Source organism: Sinohyriopsis cumingii, chromosome 2 (genome assembly GCF_028554795.1).
Source record: "Sinohyriopsis cumingii isolate HCF-2022 chromosome 2, ASM2855479v2, whole genome shotgun sequence".
Classification (NCBI taxonomy): Eukaryota; Metazoa; Mollusca; class Bivalvia; order Unionida; family Unionidae; genus Sinohyriopsis; species Sinohyriopsis cumingii.
In genome coordinates, this window is record NC_142962.1 from 85,709,090 (window position 1) to 85,726,892 (window position 17,803).

Genomic DNA, 17,803 nt, shown 5'->3' on the forward strand with positions numbered 1-17,803 from the left:
GAGTAATTATGTATGACCACAATATATGCAAGTTTTCATTAACTCAAGATTCCTTCCATCCACATCAATCATACAACCTATAAAAACCATTTATTACAAACTGATGACATTTTTGATATTTGCTCGACTTTAAATATGGACTTTAGTCTTTGACCAAAACACCATTCAAATTACTTTTGTTTTCAAGTGTTAGTCTTAATAACTTGTGGTAACTTTTTTGCAATCAATAATTTCAATATAAGATATTTCCAAGGAAATAAATGAATGTACTTTAAAAACAAGATCCATCTTCAACTAAGAGTATCTTTCACCAAAATATGTGCAGCTAATCTGAATACTGGTGATAATGGTAGTGTGGAATACTTCCTTGAATACAGGTGATAATGGTAGTGTGGAATGCTTCCTTGAATACAGGTGATAATGGTAGTCTGAATGCTTCCTTGAATACAGGTGATAATGGTAGTCTGGAATACTTCACTGACTTGTGATTTTACATGACATAAAAACAGATTATTTCTACTATAGTACAAGAAAACATATCTGTACCCCTGCTCTCTGGACTTAACAAATACACACTTGACTGCTAATTATATGGACAAATCCATATCTCCTTATGTACATCTTGTTATTTTTCTTTTTTATTATTAAATCTCAGTAGATAATATATTCGCTTGTTGGTTCTGTTGTTTGTGGCAAAAATAGCAGTTAACAGCTATTTATTATAAAATGAAAAGACATTTTAAAGAGATTATTATTATTATTATTATTATTATTATTAAACTTTAATGTTTATCTTCTTTTCTGCTAATCATGGATTATGATGTATAAACAAAAATAAGCTTTTAGCTTTCTGATAATTAAGCCATTATGTATGTTTATTTTGCATTAATTTGCAGTGTGTGTTTGTGTGTTCTTATCATTTAGATACATACTTTTCAAACTGGTCAGTTACCTGTACAGGTGTGTGGAGAAGTAAGAAGGTGAATAATCAGTCAAGTACCTGTTCAAGCTTCTACTCATTCTTTCGTGATAAAAAGTATGACACAGCTGAGTCAATACTAAGTGGAGTGTGCTTTATATTTTCTTGCATATTTCATCCAAAAACTACAGCTTGTAATAAATGAAATACATAATATCAGAACAGCATCAAGCTATCAATTATACAGTTTCTGAATACCTGTCACATCTCCTAAATAATGGTAAAGTGATACAAATAATGTGATACATGGCAAACTGAAAATATGCATGCTTGATTGCCAATCAACTGTATACAAAAGAAATTATTCCCATTACAATAAACATATTTTATTCCAAATAACACACATATATGTGGGCAAATGTAAGCAAGAAAAATCACAACTATTAGAATTATATAATTCAACTGTTTGTAATGCTACATGTGATCACATGCAGAAATGCATGCATGCATCAATACAGATGTAATGTTTGACCAGCAATACATGTCTGTTTGATATTTCAGTGAACACTATTAAGGGTCAAGTCCACAACAAAATTAGGTATTGGTGTGTACAAATTGAATGTATGACCTGTAAAATTACCTTCAGTGCATCAAGCATGCACATCACATGCACACCTCTATACCTTTTACTCAAATGGAAAAGGCTCTAATATCTAATCTAATGTCAAACTGTCATATCATCCAAAATCAAGATATACTCATGATCTCTTGTCCCATGCTGCCATCAAGAACAGTTTGCATACATATTAATGTGAGATTATTCCCAACTCCTTGAGGAAAATTTCCATTTAAGTGTGAGATAAATCCAAAATCCATTGGTAATATTACCACAACAATTTGAGATTTTTCCCAACTCTTTGGGTAACATTACCATCTTGATGTGAGATAATTACAAACTCCCTGAGTACCGTTCTGAATGTGAGATAATTCCAAACTCCTTTGATAACATTACCACCTTAATGTGAGATAATTCCAAACTTCTTGGGTTACATTACCATCTTAATGTGAGATAATTCCAAACTAGCAGATTAACAGTACCACCTCAGTGCATAATAATTCCTAACTCCCTGAGTACCATATGAATGTGAGATAATTCCAAACTCCTTTGGTAATATTACACCTTAATGCAAGATAATTAGAAACTACCTGAGTAACATTACCATCTTAAAGTGAGAAAATTCCTAACTTCTTCAGTAAAATTTCAATCATAATGTGAGATAATTTCAAATTCCTTGAGTAACATTTCCATCTTAATGTGAGATAATTTCAAATTCCTTGAGTAAAAGTTCCATCTTAATGTGAGATAATTTCAAATTCCTTGAGTAACGTTTCCATCTTAATGTGAGATAATTTCAAATTCCTTGAGTAAAAGTTCCATCATAATGTGAGATAATTTCAAATTCCTTGAGAATAGTCCCATCATAATGTGATATATTTTCAAATTCCTTGAGTAACATTGCCATGTTCACAAAGAAGCAATTGAAATCACTAGTACCATCAATTTAAAGGTTCTCCACAAACCATGGAGTGTATGTGCCCTCTTCAGGTTTTGGAAACTGAAAATAAAAAGTAAAAATGAAACAAAATTATCTCAGTGATAAATAAAAAATGATCCTGTAATCATTAGCATCACTATTTTCACTGGAAATTCCTAATGAAAGACATGTGATCTTTTAAGTATATACTGAAAATTGGTAACGAAAACTAAAATATATTAAATTTATGGAACTCAGTATGATATATAGTATGTCTATGAATTGATTAGGATAATAAATGAATTTATATTCTGAACATAGATGGACATAATTACTTGTTGTATCTCTGCCAATGCATGTCTGTCTTGACAAATAAAGTACAGTACTGTAGTAGGCTCTGCACCATCCACTGAAATTGGTATTTCATTAAACAGATTACCAGGGAAGAAATTCTTAGTAGTCTACCTATTATAGCTCTATAGTCTTAACCTAAGTAACATAGAAAAGTGAAAACCAACAAGTCTTGTAAAATTCAACAAATAATTTATTTTGCTAGAATAGAGTGCAAATTTAGGAAGAATATGCAGTATTCTGAATTAAATCCCAAACAGTCCTAAAAGTTCTGTCACAAGTCCAAATTATGAAGTTCCAATTGAATTCCAGTAATGTTCCAAATAAATTCCAATAATGAATGTGTTGATGTGCTTTTAGTCTTGAATGTGCTAATGTGTAAATTGCCTGGACTTTGTTGATGTGTTAATAGTTTTTGATGTATCACAATAATATAATCTAAAATGACTGAATTCATTATAATTACAAATTAAGGTTTTAGACCAAGAATATTATTTAGAACTTTGTAATTCTAGTGAATAATAACCTGAATAAATAAAACAACCCAAATTAAAATCTGAACACAACAATAAGATTAATTCTGATTCATGTTAAGGCAAGAGTGATAATCCTAATGTAAACAACTTTATATACCCGTCCACTTGACCTAGGTCATAATGACCATATTCTGGAAATAGTTTGTCAACTTAATGGGAAATTTCCTTTCTAGAACTTTCTAAGGTCAAAATCAAGGCTGTATATTTGACTCAAGCTGAAGTAAACATGTTTACAATTAATAATGATCTGAATATTTAATCCACAATCATAGATAAATAACACTTATGTATATGTTGTTTACAAAATAAATGTCACTGGTCATGTATGCCATTAACTTGATTTTGGACAGACGTAAAGTACAAAATACAGATAAACATAACATATAATCACTTAAAGAAAACCCAACCAACAAATAAAAATTAAATATACATAACAGTACCACACTTTGAAATAAGTATATCATTAGACAGAATAGCATTGGTAAAATCCTTGAAATAAGTGTATCATTAGACAGAATATCAGGGATGAAATTCTTGGTAAAATCTAGCACACTTTGAAATAAATATGGTTGCAGTTTATGAGACATGAGCTCTCAGATCTAATGACCAAATTTGACCATAAAACTAAGTATTTATGCAGTTTATGAGACATGGGCTCTCAGAACTAATGACCAAATTTGACCATAAAACTAAGTATTTATGCAGTTTATGAAACATGGGCTATCAGAATTAATGACCAAGGTGACAACAAAACTATATATTTATGAAGTTTATGAGACAATGGCTCTCAGAATTAATGACCAAACTCAAACCATAAAACTAACTATCAAGTTTAACAGATACAGACTCTCTAGTTTAAGTTCTATTATGAAATTGACCAAAAACTCATCCAAGTGTGGACAAGAAATGTCATAAATCATGCAGAACACAGATCTATCACTCTTGGTACTGAATTTGATCAACTGCTCTCAAGATCTTTGTCAAGGTATTAGCAACAATAAAAACAGTGTGTACAGATATATAGACAAGGATAACTCTTCCCTCTCCTTGGCAAGCAATAAAGCCATGAAACAAAATGAACAATATTAGAACATAAAAACACACCTGTTTTGTGAATTGGTCCTTACAAGCCATACGGATACGCTCAGGAGTAGCTGGACTGTCCAGTCGAAAGTTGTCCCCATATCCTGCATCTGTCCTGGCTGCAAAAATAGCATCCTTGACAGCAAAGAAAACTGAGGCAGCCAGGAAGAGAGGAGGCTCACCAATACCCTTAAAAAGGAACAGATAATAATAATAATAATAATAGTAATAATAATAATAATGATGATAATAATAATAACAATAGTGTAATGCCCAAGGGTAAAAATTACATGCTTACTTTAAAAAAATAATAACAATATATCATTATTAATATTATCATAATTAACTTTAATAACTGTCTGGATTCAAAATTGTCACTAAGAGCAAATCAGAATATTGCAAAAACAACATTAAATGAAAAAATTATGAACACATTTAATGCTGTCATATAGGCTGCTTTATTATGTTTGAGATCAATACCTGTATGATTTAAACAGATTTTTAAGCTCTCAATCTGCATAGAAAAAGCAGAAATTACAAGTCAGATTTTAATTGTAAGACAATCATGCTAATTGTAATATTTGTATAGATCTAATGAGAAGTGTTGCCAGCATTAAGACATTTTGATTTTAGTATAATGTTTGTATAGATCTGATTTGAAGCATTGCCAGGGTTAAAGTCATTTTGATTTTAGTATAATGTTTGTATAGATCTGATCTGAAGCATTGCCAGGGTTAAAGTCATTTTGATTTTACTATGTTTGTATAGATCAAACGAGGAGTATGGCCAGGATGAAGTCATTTTGATTCTACTATAATGTTTGTATAGATCTGATCTGAAGTGTTGCCAGGGTTAAAACTATTTGCGCTAGCACAAGGATATTTGTGATGAGAGGTGAATGGGTCTTGTTATGCAATTGAAACAAAGCAATATTGACCATTGGGGGGCCAGCCGAACCCAGGAATGAGGTCACATGACTCGTTCAGCCAATGGAAGATAGTTAAGGAGTATGAATATATGGGTCAGCATCCTTAGCGTCACTTGCAAAGAATTCTTGGAGATACGGGTAGTATATTTAGAGATCATAAATTTTACATTTTCCACCACCACCCCACCAACCGCCTTGGGGTATAGCTTCCTAGGTGGTAGTTAAATTTGGTAAAATAATTGTAGGCAGGTTATATCATTTGAACATAACTTGTTTTAGCGTCATATGAATTTCTCAGCAGTAACATTGTATGATGATAATGTTCACACTGATACTACACACATTTAAGTGTCATGTCTTTGTATCCTTTTTTATGTGTATACATACGAAAACAATTTTTTGTATATAATTTTTTAAAAATATATATATATAAAAGTAATAGCATGGTTCTTTCAGTTACATGTACATTATGGCAGTCTCAGCTCCCAAATGGATTGTTTCTTAGTCTGATGGTTACAAATTTACATTCAGGTCTGAATTTAAACTATGTAGTTTATCACATACTAAGTTAAATTAATTTTGTAAATAACCTTATGCATGTTAGATCATATGAATATATTATTATTTTCAATACAATTATCACTTATGTGGCTTGCATCAACAAATCATTTTCAGTGTTATTCATTATGCTCAAATTCTTACTTTCCTCCTTAATTTTGTTATCCTCTCACACACACTTCATCACAAAGTCATTTTGATTTTACTATGTATAGATCAAACAAGGAGTGTCGCCAGAAAGAAGTCATTTTGATTCTACTATAATGTTTGTATAGATCTGATGAAAAGTGTTGCCAGGGTTAAGTCATTATTGATTTTACTATAATGTTTGTATAAATCAAATGAAAAGTGTTGCCAGGGTTGTCATTTTGATTTTACTGTAATGTTTGTATAGATCATATGAAAAGTGTTGCCAGGGTTGACTTTTTGATTTTACTGTAATGTTTGTATAGATCATATGAAAAGTGTTGCCAGGGTTGACATTTTGATTTTACTGTAATGTTTGTATAAATCAAATGAAAAGTGTTGCCAGGGTTGACATTTGATTTTACTGTAACGTTTGTATAAATCATATGAGAAGTGTTGCCAGGGTTGTCATTTTGATTTTACAGTAACGTTTGTATAGATCATATGAGAAGTGTTGCCAGGGTTAAGTCATTTTGATTTTACAGTAACGTTTGTATAGATCATATGAGAAGTGTTGCCAGGGTTGACATTTTGATTTTACTGTAACGTTTGTATAAATCATATGAGAAGTGTTGCCAGGGTTGTCATTTTGATTTTACTGTAACGTTTGTATAGATCATATGAGAAGTGTTGCCAGGGTTAAGTCATTTTGATTTTACAGTAACGTTTGTATAGATCATATGAGAAGTGTTGCCAGGGTTAAGTCATTTTGATTTTACTGTAACGTTTGTATAGATCATATGAGAAGTGTTGCCAGGTATTAATGAAAGATTTTACTGTAATGCCTTTATAGATCTGATGAGATGATCAAACTAACCCCTAGGTCAAATCTAAATAGCTTTCACTGAAATAAAAAATATATATATATATATATATAATGAGAAGATGGAACTGTTGCCTGGGTTAAATCTGGATAGATTTTGCTATATTGTGTGAATGTTAACTAAAAAATATCAGAGAAATAAATTTAAAGATATACTGTATGTATAGATAATGCAAATATATTGATGCCTGCAAGTAGAATGCCAAACACTGAACATATGGTCTTTTCAATTATAGTCAAATAAATAAACAAAAGCTACATTGGAGTAATTTTGTGTCATGTGTTTTATCACAGGCCCATTATCCACATCAGTTTGTTGTGTATGAAAGACAGTGAGACAGACAGACAGAAAGAGAATATGAACCTTGGAGGAGTAAACAGCTTTTTTATTGACACTGCCTCTCAGAAGGGTGACATTAAACTCTACAGGAATATCACCAAATCCTGGGATCTTGTATGTCCCAGGGCCACGCGTAAACAGATATCCAGTTGGAGACACCTTCTGCTGTTCCATCATCATTAAACCATAGCCCTGACATAAATAGTAAAGTGCTAAAATTGGCACAATTACACAAAATTAAAATAAATGTGAGCATTAATTTGAAACATCATGCAATTTTTATACCCTATTATGTAATTGGTCTTAAACTCCTTTAAAGCATGCAGATTTTAAGTCAGCCAATTTTAAATATCAGAATTTCACATGCTAATTGATGCGATTTTTCTTCGGAGTAAACTGTTTGAGGACTGGCATATAAATAGTGAAAAGATTACAAGAGGTTAATAATATTAAATGACCTGCTGGTTCAGAATTCATGGAGATCTTTCTTGATATACAAGGATTAACCTGATTTTTGGTAACAGTATTGCTAGTAAGTGTGTAGCATACATTTATGAACAAATTGGAACAAATTAACATCAGTAATTGCAGAAGCTCCTGACTTGGTATCTCACAAGCAGGAGCTTTCCACAATCACATTCTAATGAACTAATCAGCTACAAGTATGACCTAGTGATTATCAGGGCTATGCCGGTTGAGGTACATTATCTCACTGCCGCTATGGTAGCCGGATAGATTTGATTACACTGACACTCTTTTATCTATTTCTGCCTTTCCTATCATTACTCTTCTGACTATCCAATCGCTACCATCTTTACTTTATCTTTAACCATGTTCCACCCATTACTTAATAGACAAGTGCGACTGCATCAACGTATTTATAGATAGATAGAGTGAGGGAGGGAGGGATAGATAGATAGATAGATAGATGAACAATACACCAGTATCAGTGAATATATCAATGCTTGTTTATTATTGAACATGAATGTGGGGGTGGTTGGGGGGGGGGGTAACAAAACTTGCTTTCTAAAGCTTTAATTTGTCATATTGTACACTACATACCTGTATAAATCCTCCTTCAATCTGACCAATATCAATGGCAGGATTCAAACTAACACCAACGTCCATAACAATGTCTGTCCTCAACACCTGTAACACATTATTGTTTATTACACTAGTTGAATCAAAACTTGTACTGAAACCACTGACATTAAATATAGCCAGTCATTCAAACATAATATGCCTGAAGTAAAAAAATGAAATATACAGACTTTTGTCTCCCATAAGCTTTATATAATCTTTTTATGAAATAGTATTGTGCATGGTTTCAGGAGTTCACTCCCTTGTTCTAAGGGCTTAAAGAGATGGTCATGGTAATATAAATTTTGAATCTGATTGTGCTGACCAATGTAAGCATGCAGCTGACCAATGTAAGCATGCAGCTGACCAATGTAAGCATCCAGCTGACCAATGTAAGCATACAACTGACCAGTGTAAGCATGCAGCTGACAATGAGCAAGAGTCTTAGGATGAAGGTGTGAAAATGTTGTGAAGGGCATCTGAATGGGATAATTTGCAAAATCATTCCGTTGACCCAGTCCCTTCAGCCCACTAAATTGGCTCAATGCAATAAACAAGGTCCAAATGGATGCCAGATTTATTAGACAAAGACCATCATTGGATGGTTCTCAAAGCATCATTTTGAATATTATGTAGTATTGTTGATGGTAAATAATCCTATATTGTCATTTATCCACAATAATTTGACATTTTATATAAGCAACAAGCATGGTATAAGTGAAACAATCCGCAGCACAAGCAAAAAGTGATAGATAATATTTTCCAATAGTCCACCAATAAAACTGATCATGAATTGCATCCATGATAGATTAATAGATAACAAGTTGCAGTGATGTCACACACTGCCTACTGGGACTGACTGCCATTTGCATGCTGGAATACATGGAAAATTTTCACATACGCCGATCACTTTGCAGGATGGAATTATTCTAATTATGCATACAATATCCTGCTGTGGCCATTGTAGTATAAAATACTAACAGTGAAGGCATGTACACTTCTTTTCCAAATCTTACCTCTAACAACTTCTAACTAGGGTTCCTGTGAATGCAGTGCCTCCATTGCATGTCATCTTACCTCAACCTCTGAAAGGGGTCTTATGAATGCATCCCCTGCAAAATCTTGCTGTCATGTGGCATGAACTTCAAAAACTTTAATATCAAACCTTAATTACTAGGAATCCTAACATTGCTATTATTATTGTTATTGCTATTGCTATTGTCTTTGCTATTGTTATTGTCATTGCTATTGCTACTTGAAAAGTAATATTTACGTCTGGATTAATGAGATCCAGAGCCCCTCTGAAACAACATGGATGGCTTAATCAATGTCAGAAATCAGCTGATCCAAATCAGGCAAAGAGATGGAGTCTGGTACCCACAAGAGGGTCACCAATGAGTTGGGGAAAATGGCATAAAGCTTAGCGGAGAAGAAGCCTCTCCCTCCTCCATGCCAGCCTGTGAATGTTTGGGGGCACATGGTCACCTATAACTCACCTGGCCATGAAAATTTGCCATTGCTGCTTGAATTACCATTTTTATCTTTCTGTCACTGACCATCTTTTCTCTGGTACACTTCTGACAGAGCCACGCAAAGATATATGGAAAGGGGCAACTCTTGTGCTTCCTGCTTTCTCAATTCAACCACCAACAGAATGGTAAACATTGGTATGTGCTTTATACCAAGGTGGTGAGAAAGCAGCAGGCAAATGACACTGACAAAGCCATTAAATTACCAGGGTTGAGAATTTTATCCAAAAGTCACCCAGTAGTTTCTACAACATTTGATGACTGTGACAGAATTATTAAGGACTGATGTTTTTCATGATTACCAATGTTCAGCAAGATCTTGACCCTGAATGTAGTACTGACTGCCTGTGGAGGAGGGCAATTTGATAAAGGGAATATTCTTCATATCCTTTCTACTGCCACCTTAAAGCTGATTCCATCCATTCCTTGGTTGGATCACTTGGTTCAGGCAAATTCGTGTAGCCCTCCTCATCAACCAAATGATTATTTTCCTCCTGTACACTCTTTCTCCAGGATTAAAGCTCCTGATGGATGGCTCCAAATGTCATGCTGGAAAGGTCCTGATGGATGGCTCCAAATGTCATGTTGGAAAGGTCCTAATGGATAGCTCCAGATGTCATGCGGGAAAGGTCCAGATGAATGGCTCCAGATATCATGCTGGAAAGGTCCTGATGGATAGCTCCAGATGTCATGCGGGAAAGGTCTTGATGGATGGCTCCAGATCTCATGCTGGAAAGGTTCTGATGGATGGCCCCAGATGTCATGCAGGAAAGGTCCAGATGGATGGCTCCAGATGTCATGCGGGAGAGGTCCTGATGGATAGCTCCGGATGTCATGCTGGAAAGATCTTGATGGATGGCTCCAGATGTCATGCTGGAAAGGTCCTGATGGATGCTGGAAAGGTTATGATGCATGGCTTCAGATGTCATGCTGGTTTGACATTTACTGGTACCAAGGATATGGTCAGTCTGGTTGTCAGTGAGCAAGCTGGCCAATCAGAGCAGCTGGCTGGGCATAGAATGCCATTACTGTAGCAATTGGTGAGCAATGTGCTGATAACTAGTAAAAATGTCAACATGGTATACTGATTGTCTGCATTGCCGGCCCAGTTGGTTTAAAGCTGGGATGACATACAGTGAATGATATATAACTGGCATCTCCAGTTTTATCTAACTTACAGTATGTATCATGTGATTCAAATACAAGTTGAGTGGAATCACTTGGATTGGCTATGAATTAAGCGCTTGTTAATGCAGGCACTGCTTTAAGCAAGACAGCACCTCAATGTCCGCCATAGAACTTGTTGATAATTCCAAATCAGCAACTAAATGTCCCCAATAAAACTGGTCGACGATTCCAAATAAGGATTAAGATGAATGCTAATACTTTGTGTTTAGATGACTTAGAGAATTACCCTTTGTGGCTGTTCCATTGTATTTTCAATGTTTTCTGCCCATACTGCACATTAACTACATTGGTGAAATGAGGAATTATTTGTGCAGGCCAGTCATGTGGTGTGGTTGTTCTCCATGACTTATGGATAGCTCCAGATGTCATGCGGGAAAGGTCTTGATGGATGGCTCCAGATCTCATGCTGGAAAGGTTCTGATGGATGGCCCCAGATGTCATGCAGGAAAGGTCCAGTTGGATGGCTCCAGATGTCATGCGGGAGAGGTCCTGATGGATAGCTCCGGATGTCATGCTGGAAAGATCTTGATGGATGGCTCCAGATGTCATGCTGGAAAGGTCCTGATGGATGCTGGAAAGGTTATGATGCATGGCTTCAGATGTCATGCTGGTTTGACATTTACTGGTACCAAGGATATGGTCAGTCTGGTTGTCAGTGAGCAAGCTGGCCAATCAGAGCAGCTGGCTGGGCATAGAATGCCATTACTGTAGCAATTGGTGAGCAATGTGCTGATAACTAGTAAAAATGTCAACATGGTATACTGATTGTCTGCATTGCTGGCCCAGTTGGTTTAAAGCTGGGATGACGTACAGTGAATGATATATAACTGGCATCTCCAGTTTTATCTAACTTACAGTATGTATCATGTGATTCAAATACAAGTCGAGTGGAATCACTTGGATTGGCTATGAATTAAGCGCTTGTTAATGCAGGCACTGCTTTAAGCAAGACAGCACCTTAATGTCCGCCATAGAACTTGTTGATAATTCCAAATCAGCAACTAAATGTCCCCAATAAAACTGGTCGACGATTCCAAATAAGGATTAAGATGAATGCTTAATACTTTGTGTTTAGATGACTTAGAGAATTACCCTTTGTGGCTGTTCCATTGTCTTTTCAATGTTTTCTGCCCATACTGCACATTAACTACATTGGTGAAATGAGGAATTATTTGTGCAGGCCAGTCATGTGGTGTGGTTGTTCTCCATGACTTATAAGTATCTCTAATTAAAGGGAGAAGAAACAAACAAGTGCATTCCACAAATATACAGTCAAAATAGTCTAAATAGGCAAACCCATGTCACTGAGATGACCTAACAAGTGCACAATAAACTAAATTAAACACTGCAATAAAATTACATCAGACAAAACTTAAGCATTACTGGTTAATAAGACATGACAAGAACAACAGGTATAACTCATTCAGCCCCAGACCCGTTATCAGTATCACTGCTGCTATGCCCCAGCAGTGCTAAGCTGTGTCTAGCTGCGTGTGCCCCAGAGTTTTTACCTGTTTGAAAATTTTGTAAACATCGTGCACATGCATTCACTCTTACCTTAATTTCTCTGCTTATATCCAATTAAAATCCAAGAAAGTTTCACCATTTATTGCAAATGAATTTGTCTACACAGTGATGTATTTTTTTTCCCTATTTGTCCAAGTCTTTCACGACTTATTTATACAGAATTTACAAAATTATGTGCAACGTTTATCCGCAAGAACTCGATCATCAGTGCTGTCAGCATCCTCATCTTCGGACGATTCAATCTCAGAAACTTCTATGTCCGAATCGAAATCTCACAAAATATCCAACTAATGAACATATCTTTCCTCAGCTTGCTCAGTATTTTCAAGATCAAACCCGAGAAACTCCTCACTTTTGCTCTCATCAAAAATCACTCTTACGTCCGCCATCATTTACGATTTTTCATGACCAGAACACGTGTAGTTAAACCGCTTTCAAAACAGGAGCCCTTAGCTTCTGAACAATTCAAATTTCCGCAAATGAAAGTAAAATCATTTCTGATTGGTTTAATAGTTGTTAGTTCTTGGAATAAACCCATTTCTAACCAATCAGAGACGTTGAATCTAACACACATTCATCACGCTTGGAGACGGGATCGGCCATTGAATGCAGTAAAAAAATCACGACTACAGGCGGGATCGGCCATTGAATGCAGAAACCGGATCACGCCTACAGATGGGATCGGGGCTTAAAGGGTTAAAAGCATAAATACAAATTCACTTGGAAAGACAATTTGTACAGACAAGATATATCAAGCTTTTGACAGTTTATACTACTGAAAATCAATGTCAGATGGTCAAAACTATACGCATTTGCAATGGATTCTTGTATGCACTGTTCACAGTTGAAAGAGTTACTTCTCTTTATCTGTACGATATATAGATGAAAACGAATTTCTGCCTTTCAGGAAGCATTGAATTTAAAAGTAGCAGAGTAACTGTTAATATTAATGAGATTGGGTGTTGTATATTTAAATGACTAATGCAAAACTTACCATGGTTTGACAGAAGGATGTAAAGATCTACAGACTAGTGTAACACTATACATGTCCCAAGTAATGTCATGGTGGAACATACAAACATCTTTTATTTGGAACCCACAAACATGTACGTTATTACCTGATGATCCCCTGTTAGACAGTCCAACTCCACCTCAGAGCATGCAACTCCGAATGAGAAGTAAAGGAATGGCCGACCAGTGTTTGTTGCAAAGTCATAACCTATTTCAGGAGTCCTGTTAAATACAGAGAGTAATTCAATACTACCCACATGAATTATTGATTAGGTGAATTTATGCTGAAGATTATGGTAGGGAAAAAAACAGAACAAAATTTTAACTCTAAACATGAAATAGTACAATAAAATAATCATTAAACATTTTTAACTTTATAAAAATAACATTTTGTTCAGTCCTATTTAAATTTTAAGTGCAGAACAAACATACAAATCTTTACTCATGACCATGAAAAGCATCACTTTACTATCAACATTATGATACTTTGTCTTTACAGTGCCTGTGACATTTGTGGTAATTATCTGTACAGTGCCTATCACTTCTGAGATACTTATCCCTACAATTGCTATCACATTTGTGGTACATATTCCTACAGTGCTTATCACTTCTATGATACTTATCCCTACAATTCCTGTCAATTTTGTGGTACATATTCCTACAGTGCCTATCACTTCTATGATACTTTTCCTTACAATTCCTATCACATTTGTGGTACATATTCCTACAGTGCTTATCACTTCTATGATACTTATCCCTACAATTCCTATCAATTTTGTGGTACATATTCCTACAGTGCCTATCACTTCTATGATACTTATCCCTACAAATCCTATCACATTTGTGGTACATATTCCTACAGTGCCTATCACTTCTATGATACTTATACCTACAAATCCTATCACTTATATGACACTTATCAATAAAGTAACTGCCACCTTAATGATTAATAGAAACGAGAAATATTATAAATTTTGCTTTTGTGAAAGAAAGTGTAAAAAACAATATTTTCCGATTTGTATTTAAAATAAACTTAATAGTACATGAGTGAGATCTTTAGATATGACTAAAATTAAGTTTTGAGTACATCAATGTTTTTACATACTATGGACTTTCACCTGTATGTTAATATCATGTACTGAATTCCTATTGATCTCATTATTTTCATCTGCAAATCTACTGCAGTGATGCTAGAGTCAGGCAGGAGATTATTGCAGGTGTAAAGGGATTTAATTCATGCCAGTTTCACATTGTTTTTTTCTCATTCATAAAACCATCTACTGCACAAACTTTATATGTGCACCTAAGATTCTCGCTGGTGTAAAAGCACTGTACCAGTCAGTACTCAAGGGAACAAATTCTGAACTGTAAAACCTATACTCTAAAACTGCTATACCCCCCTCCACAAAAAGATCATGACAAGGTTTAAAGAAAACACATGAAAGGCAAATGTAATAATGCACCATCATAATTGCATTAAGTGAGAAAATATATACAGCAGACATGAATGTTCCTAGCTGTTTGTGTTTTATAAAGAATGGGTTCCAAAGCTTGAAATTGCACACGTCACTGTTTCATGTGCCATAAAGCATCTTAATATGATATAATAGATATAATAGAGATATGTAACATACATCAGACACACACTGATTTTTGAAATGCATTCCCTCCATAGACGATGACCTAAAACCATTCTGAACTTCCCAGAATGCATCAACCGGTAAATTTACATGTAAATACTATACTGACAATACAAAGTTGCAAAGCTGATATAAACTCACTGAAAACACTTTATAAATTTTATTTCTCACAAAAGATTCTTGTAAGTACAGTAATATCAAAGCCCTATTCAATTTAGACCTACTGAAAAAATCCAGTGGCAGACAAACTGATTCTCTTCATGTAAGCAGCCAATATCTACAATAAAAGAAAAAAAAAAATGGGTTAAGTCCATGATATACAAGCAAATCCATTCAAGTCATATCCCCTGCCTACCATTGTGTCCATGACATACAAGCAAATCCATTCAAGTCATATCCCCTGCCTACCATTGTGTCCATGATATACAAGCAAATCCATTCAAGTCATATCCCCTGCCTACCATCGTGTCCATGATATACAAGCAAATCCATTCAAGTCATATCCCCTGCCTACCATTGTGTCCATGATATACAAGCAAATCCATTCAAGTCATATCCCCTGCCTACCATTGTGTCCATGATATACAAGCAAATCCATTCAAGTCATATCCCCTGCCTACCATTGTGTCTATGATATACAAGCAAATCCATTCAAGTCATATCCCCTGCCTACCACTGTGTCCATGATATACAAGCAAATCCATTCAAGTCATATCCCCTGCCTACCATTGTGTCCATTATATACAAGCAAATCCATTTAAATCATATCCCCTGCCTACCATTGTTTGGTCAACAAAAGTATACAATGGTGAAATCTATAAGCTTTCAAGTTACTTGGTAGTCATGGAAAGTAACCAAGCCTTACAAGTTTTTCTCAGATGGCATCAGAGCAAAAGTGCAGAAAATAATCAGTGACCTTAACATTGAAGATAAAAGCTTGACTGTGATACAAGAGATGCAATGAAAAAAAGAAACATCATTTACCATGGTTCATCTCTGGACCTTAAATGGCTTTCAGACCTAAGGCAGAAACAACAGCAATGATGAAATACATACTTGTCACCATGACTTTTAAGATGGCCCCCAAATGTGACCTGCAACACATCCTCCAGTTTCAATTTACGAGTATATCAAAGGCAATGATGTGTCTGTGGTGACTTAGACAGTATTGACGTGTCAACAGTTTTCGTTGAATCACAGTAATATAATTCCAGGTTTGAATTCACTATAAATTCCAGTGAATGTCTCTTTCCAAATTTTTATCAGAGCACTTTTGTAATTCCAGAGAAAATAATCACTTGAATTCAATACTTTGAAGAAATAAAATTTGACCCAACAGGACACAACATGTAATACAACTTTAAAGCACAATTGAAAAATCCTCTCAGCTACAATATTATCTAGTTCTCTACTTGACCTCAGATCACAATTAGCATTTTTTTAAAAAAATAGTATCTAATGCAAAGTAACCTAGAATGATCCTGATGTTTACAACACAAAATATGCATCTGGATGCCCTTACATTGTTTCAATCACATTTCAACAAAACTAAACATTCCAAGCCTTTTCTTAAATACTGAATCTGAGCAATTTGTGAACACAGATACTTGCATGACTGGGTGGTTATGTGGGTTTGTCAGTAATGTGATAGTTGGGTATTCTCAGAAAAACATAATTTACCTAACAAGTATACTTTCTCCTTCAAATACATTCCCAATCACATTAACATTAGGCAATATGAGGAGAGAAAGCCAGTCATCTGACCTCTACATCAGGTATCCTTCTAGGGAATTACACCTGGATTCCCCATGTGAACAATAATCCATACACCTAACTGATAAGCAACAAAAATTAAGGTCACATTGTTGTGACCTCTATCCATTTAAGAAGATGAGTTTTAAAATCTTCTTATCTACCAAATTTCACTGGTAAATCCAGGAAAGCTAATAGGCAGTGTTGACTCTTAACTGTTTCTGGTGGCTGATCTGGACTGCCACCATAGCTAAATTGAAAACAGGAGTAAGCAAAAATGTTTAAATGGCCTTATATCTTAAATGGCTTTATTAAATCCATGATTGTTATAAGTGAGTGTCATTGTAATTCTTAACAAATGTATTGGCCTTCTTTTCAAAATAAGATGATGCTAACTGTTTCACGTACCCATTCCTCCCAAGTTGCTTTGGGATTTTCTCTCATGACTGGTTCCAACCTCTCCATTATTTTTGTGCAAGCATCCTGAAAATTCAGTATGACACAGTCAAGTGTATTATGAAGTTTATTCAAATTTATTGTTTTCTTTCAACTTACTTTTATACTGGGATTTTATCAGAGCATCAGATTAAAGATTTATCAGTATATAAGACTATATCAAGGGAACTAAATTTTTGTAGAGCAAGCTGACAACTGATAACAAATCTGCTTTCCCAAGAGAATGGTGATCTGATATAAAATTAATACTCATGAACAATGAGCTTAGAACTATCTTATGATTTTTTACCATCTTCTAAATATGCATTTCAAAATATGCCATCCCATGTGATACAACTAAAAAGGAATATCTGTTATCCAT

The 17,803-nt window shown here is 34.8% G+C and overlaps 1 protein-coding gene across 2 annotated transcripts in view; it reads right to left on the reverse strand.

Moving 5' to 3' along the window:
• Window positions 1–1,247: 1,247 nt before the first annotated feature.
• The window catches only part of LOC149805312 (xanthine dehydrogenase/oxidase-like), a 212,841-nt gene continuing 196,285 nt past the window's right edge, over window positions 1,248–17,803 (reverse strand). Inside the window, exons 29-35 of one of the 2 annotated variants that reach the window (XM_089949223.1) lie at window positions 17,395–17,469; window positions 15,459–15,511; window positions 13,702–13,816; window positions 8,322–8,408; window positions 7,284–7,451; window positions 4,446–4,613; window positions 1,248–2,535 (exon numbers count right to left, since the gene is read on the reverse strand). In XM_089949223.1, the coding sequence (XP_089805349.1) occupies window positions 2,482–2,535; window positions 4,446–4,613; window positions 7,284–7,451; window positions 8,322–8,408; window positions 13,702–13,816; window positions 15,459–15,511; window positions 17,395–17,469 (720 nt within the window). In that variant the 3' untranslated portion in view covers window positions 1,248–2,481. The other variant, XM_089949222.1, reaches the window with a different exon arrangement.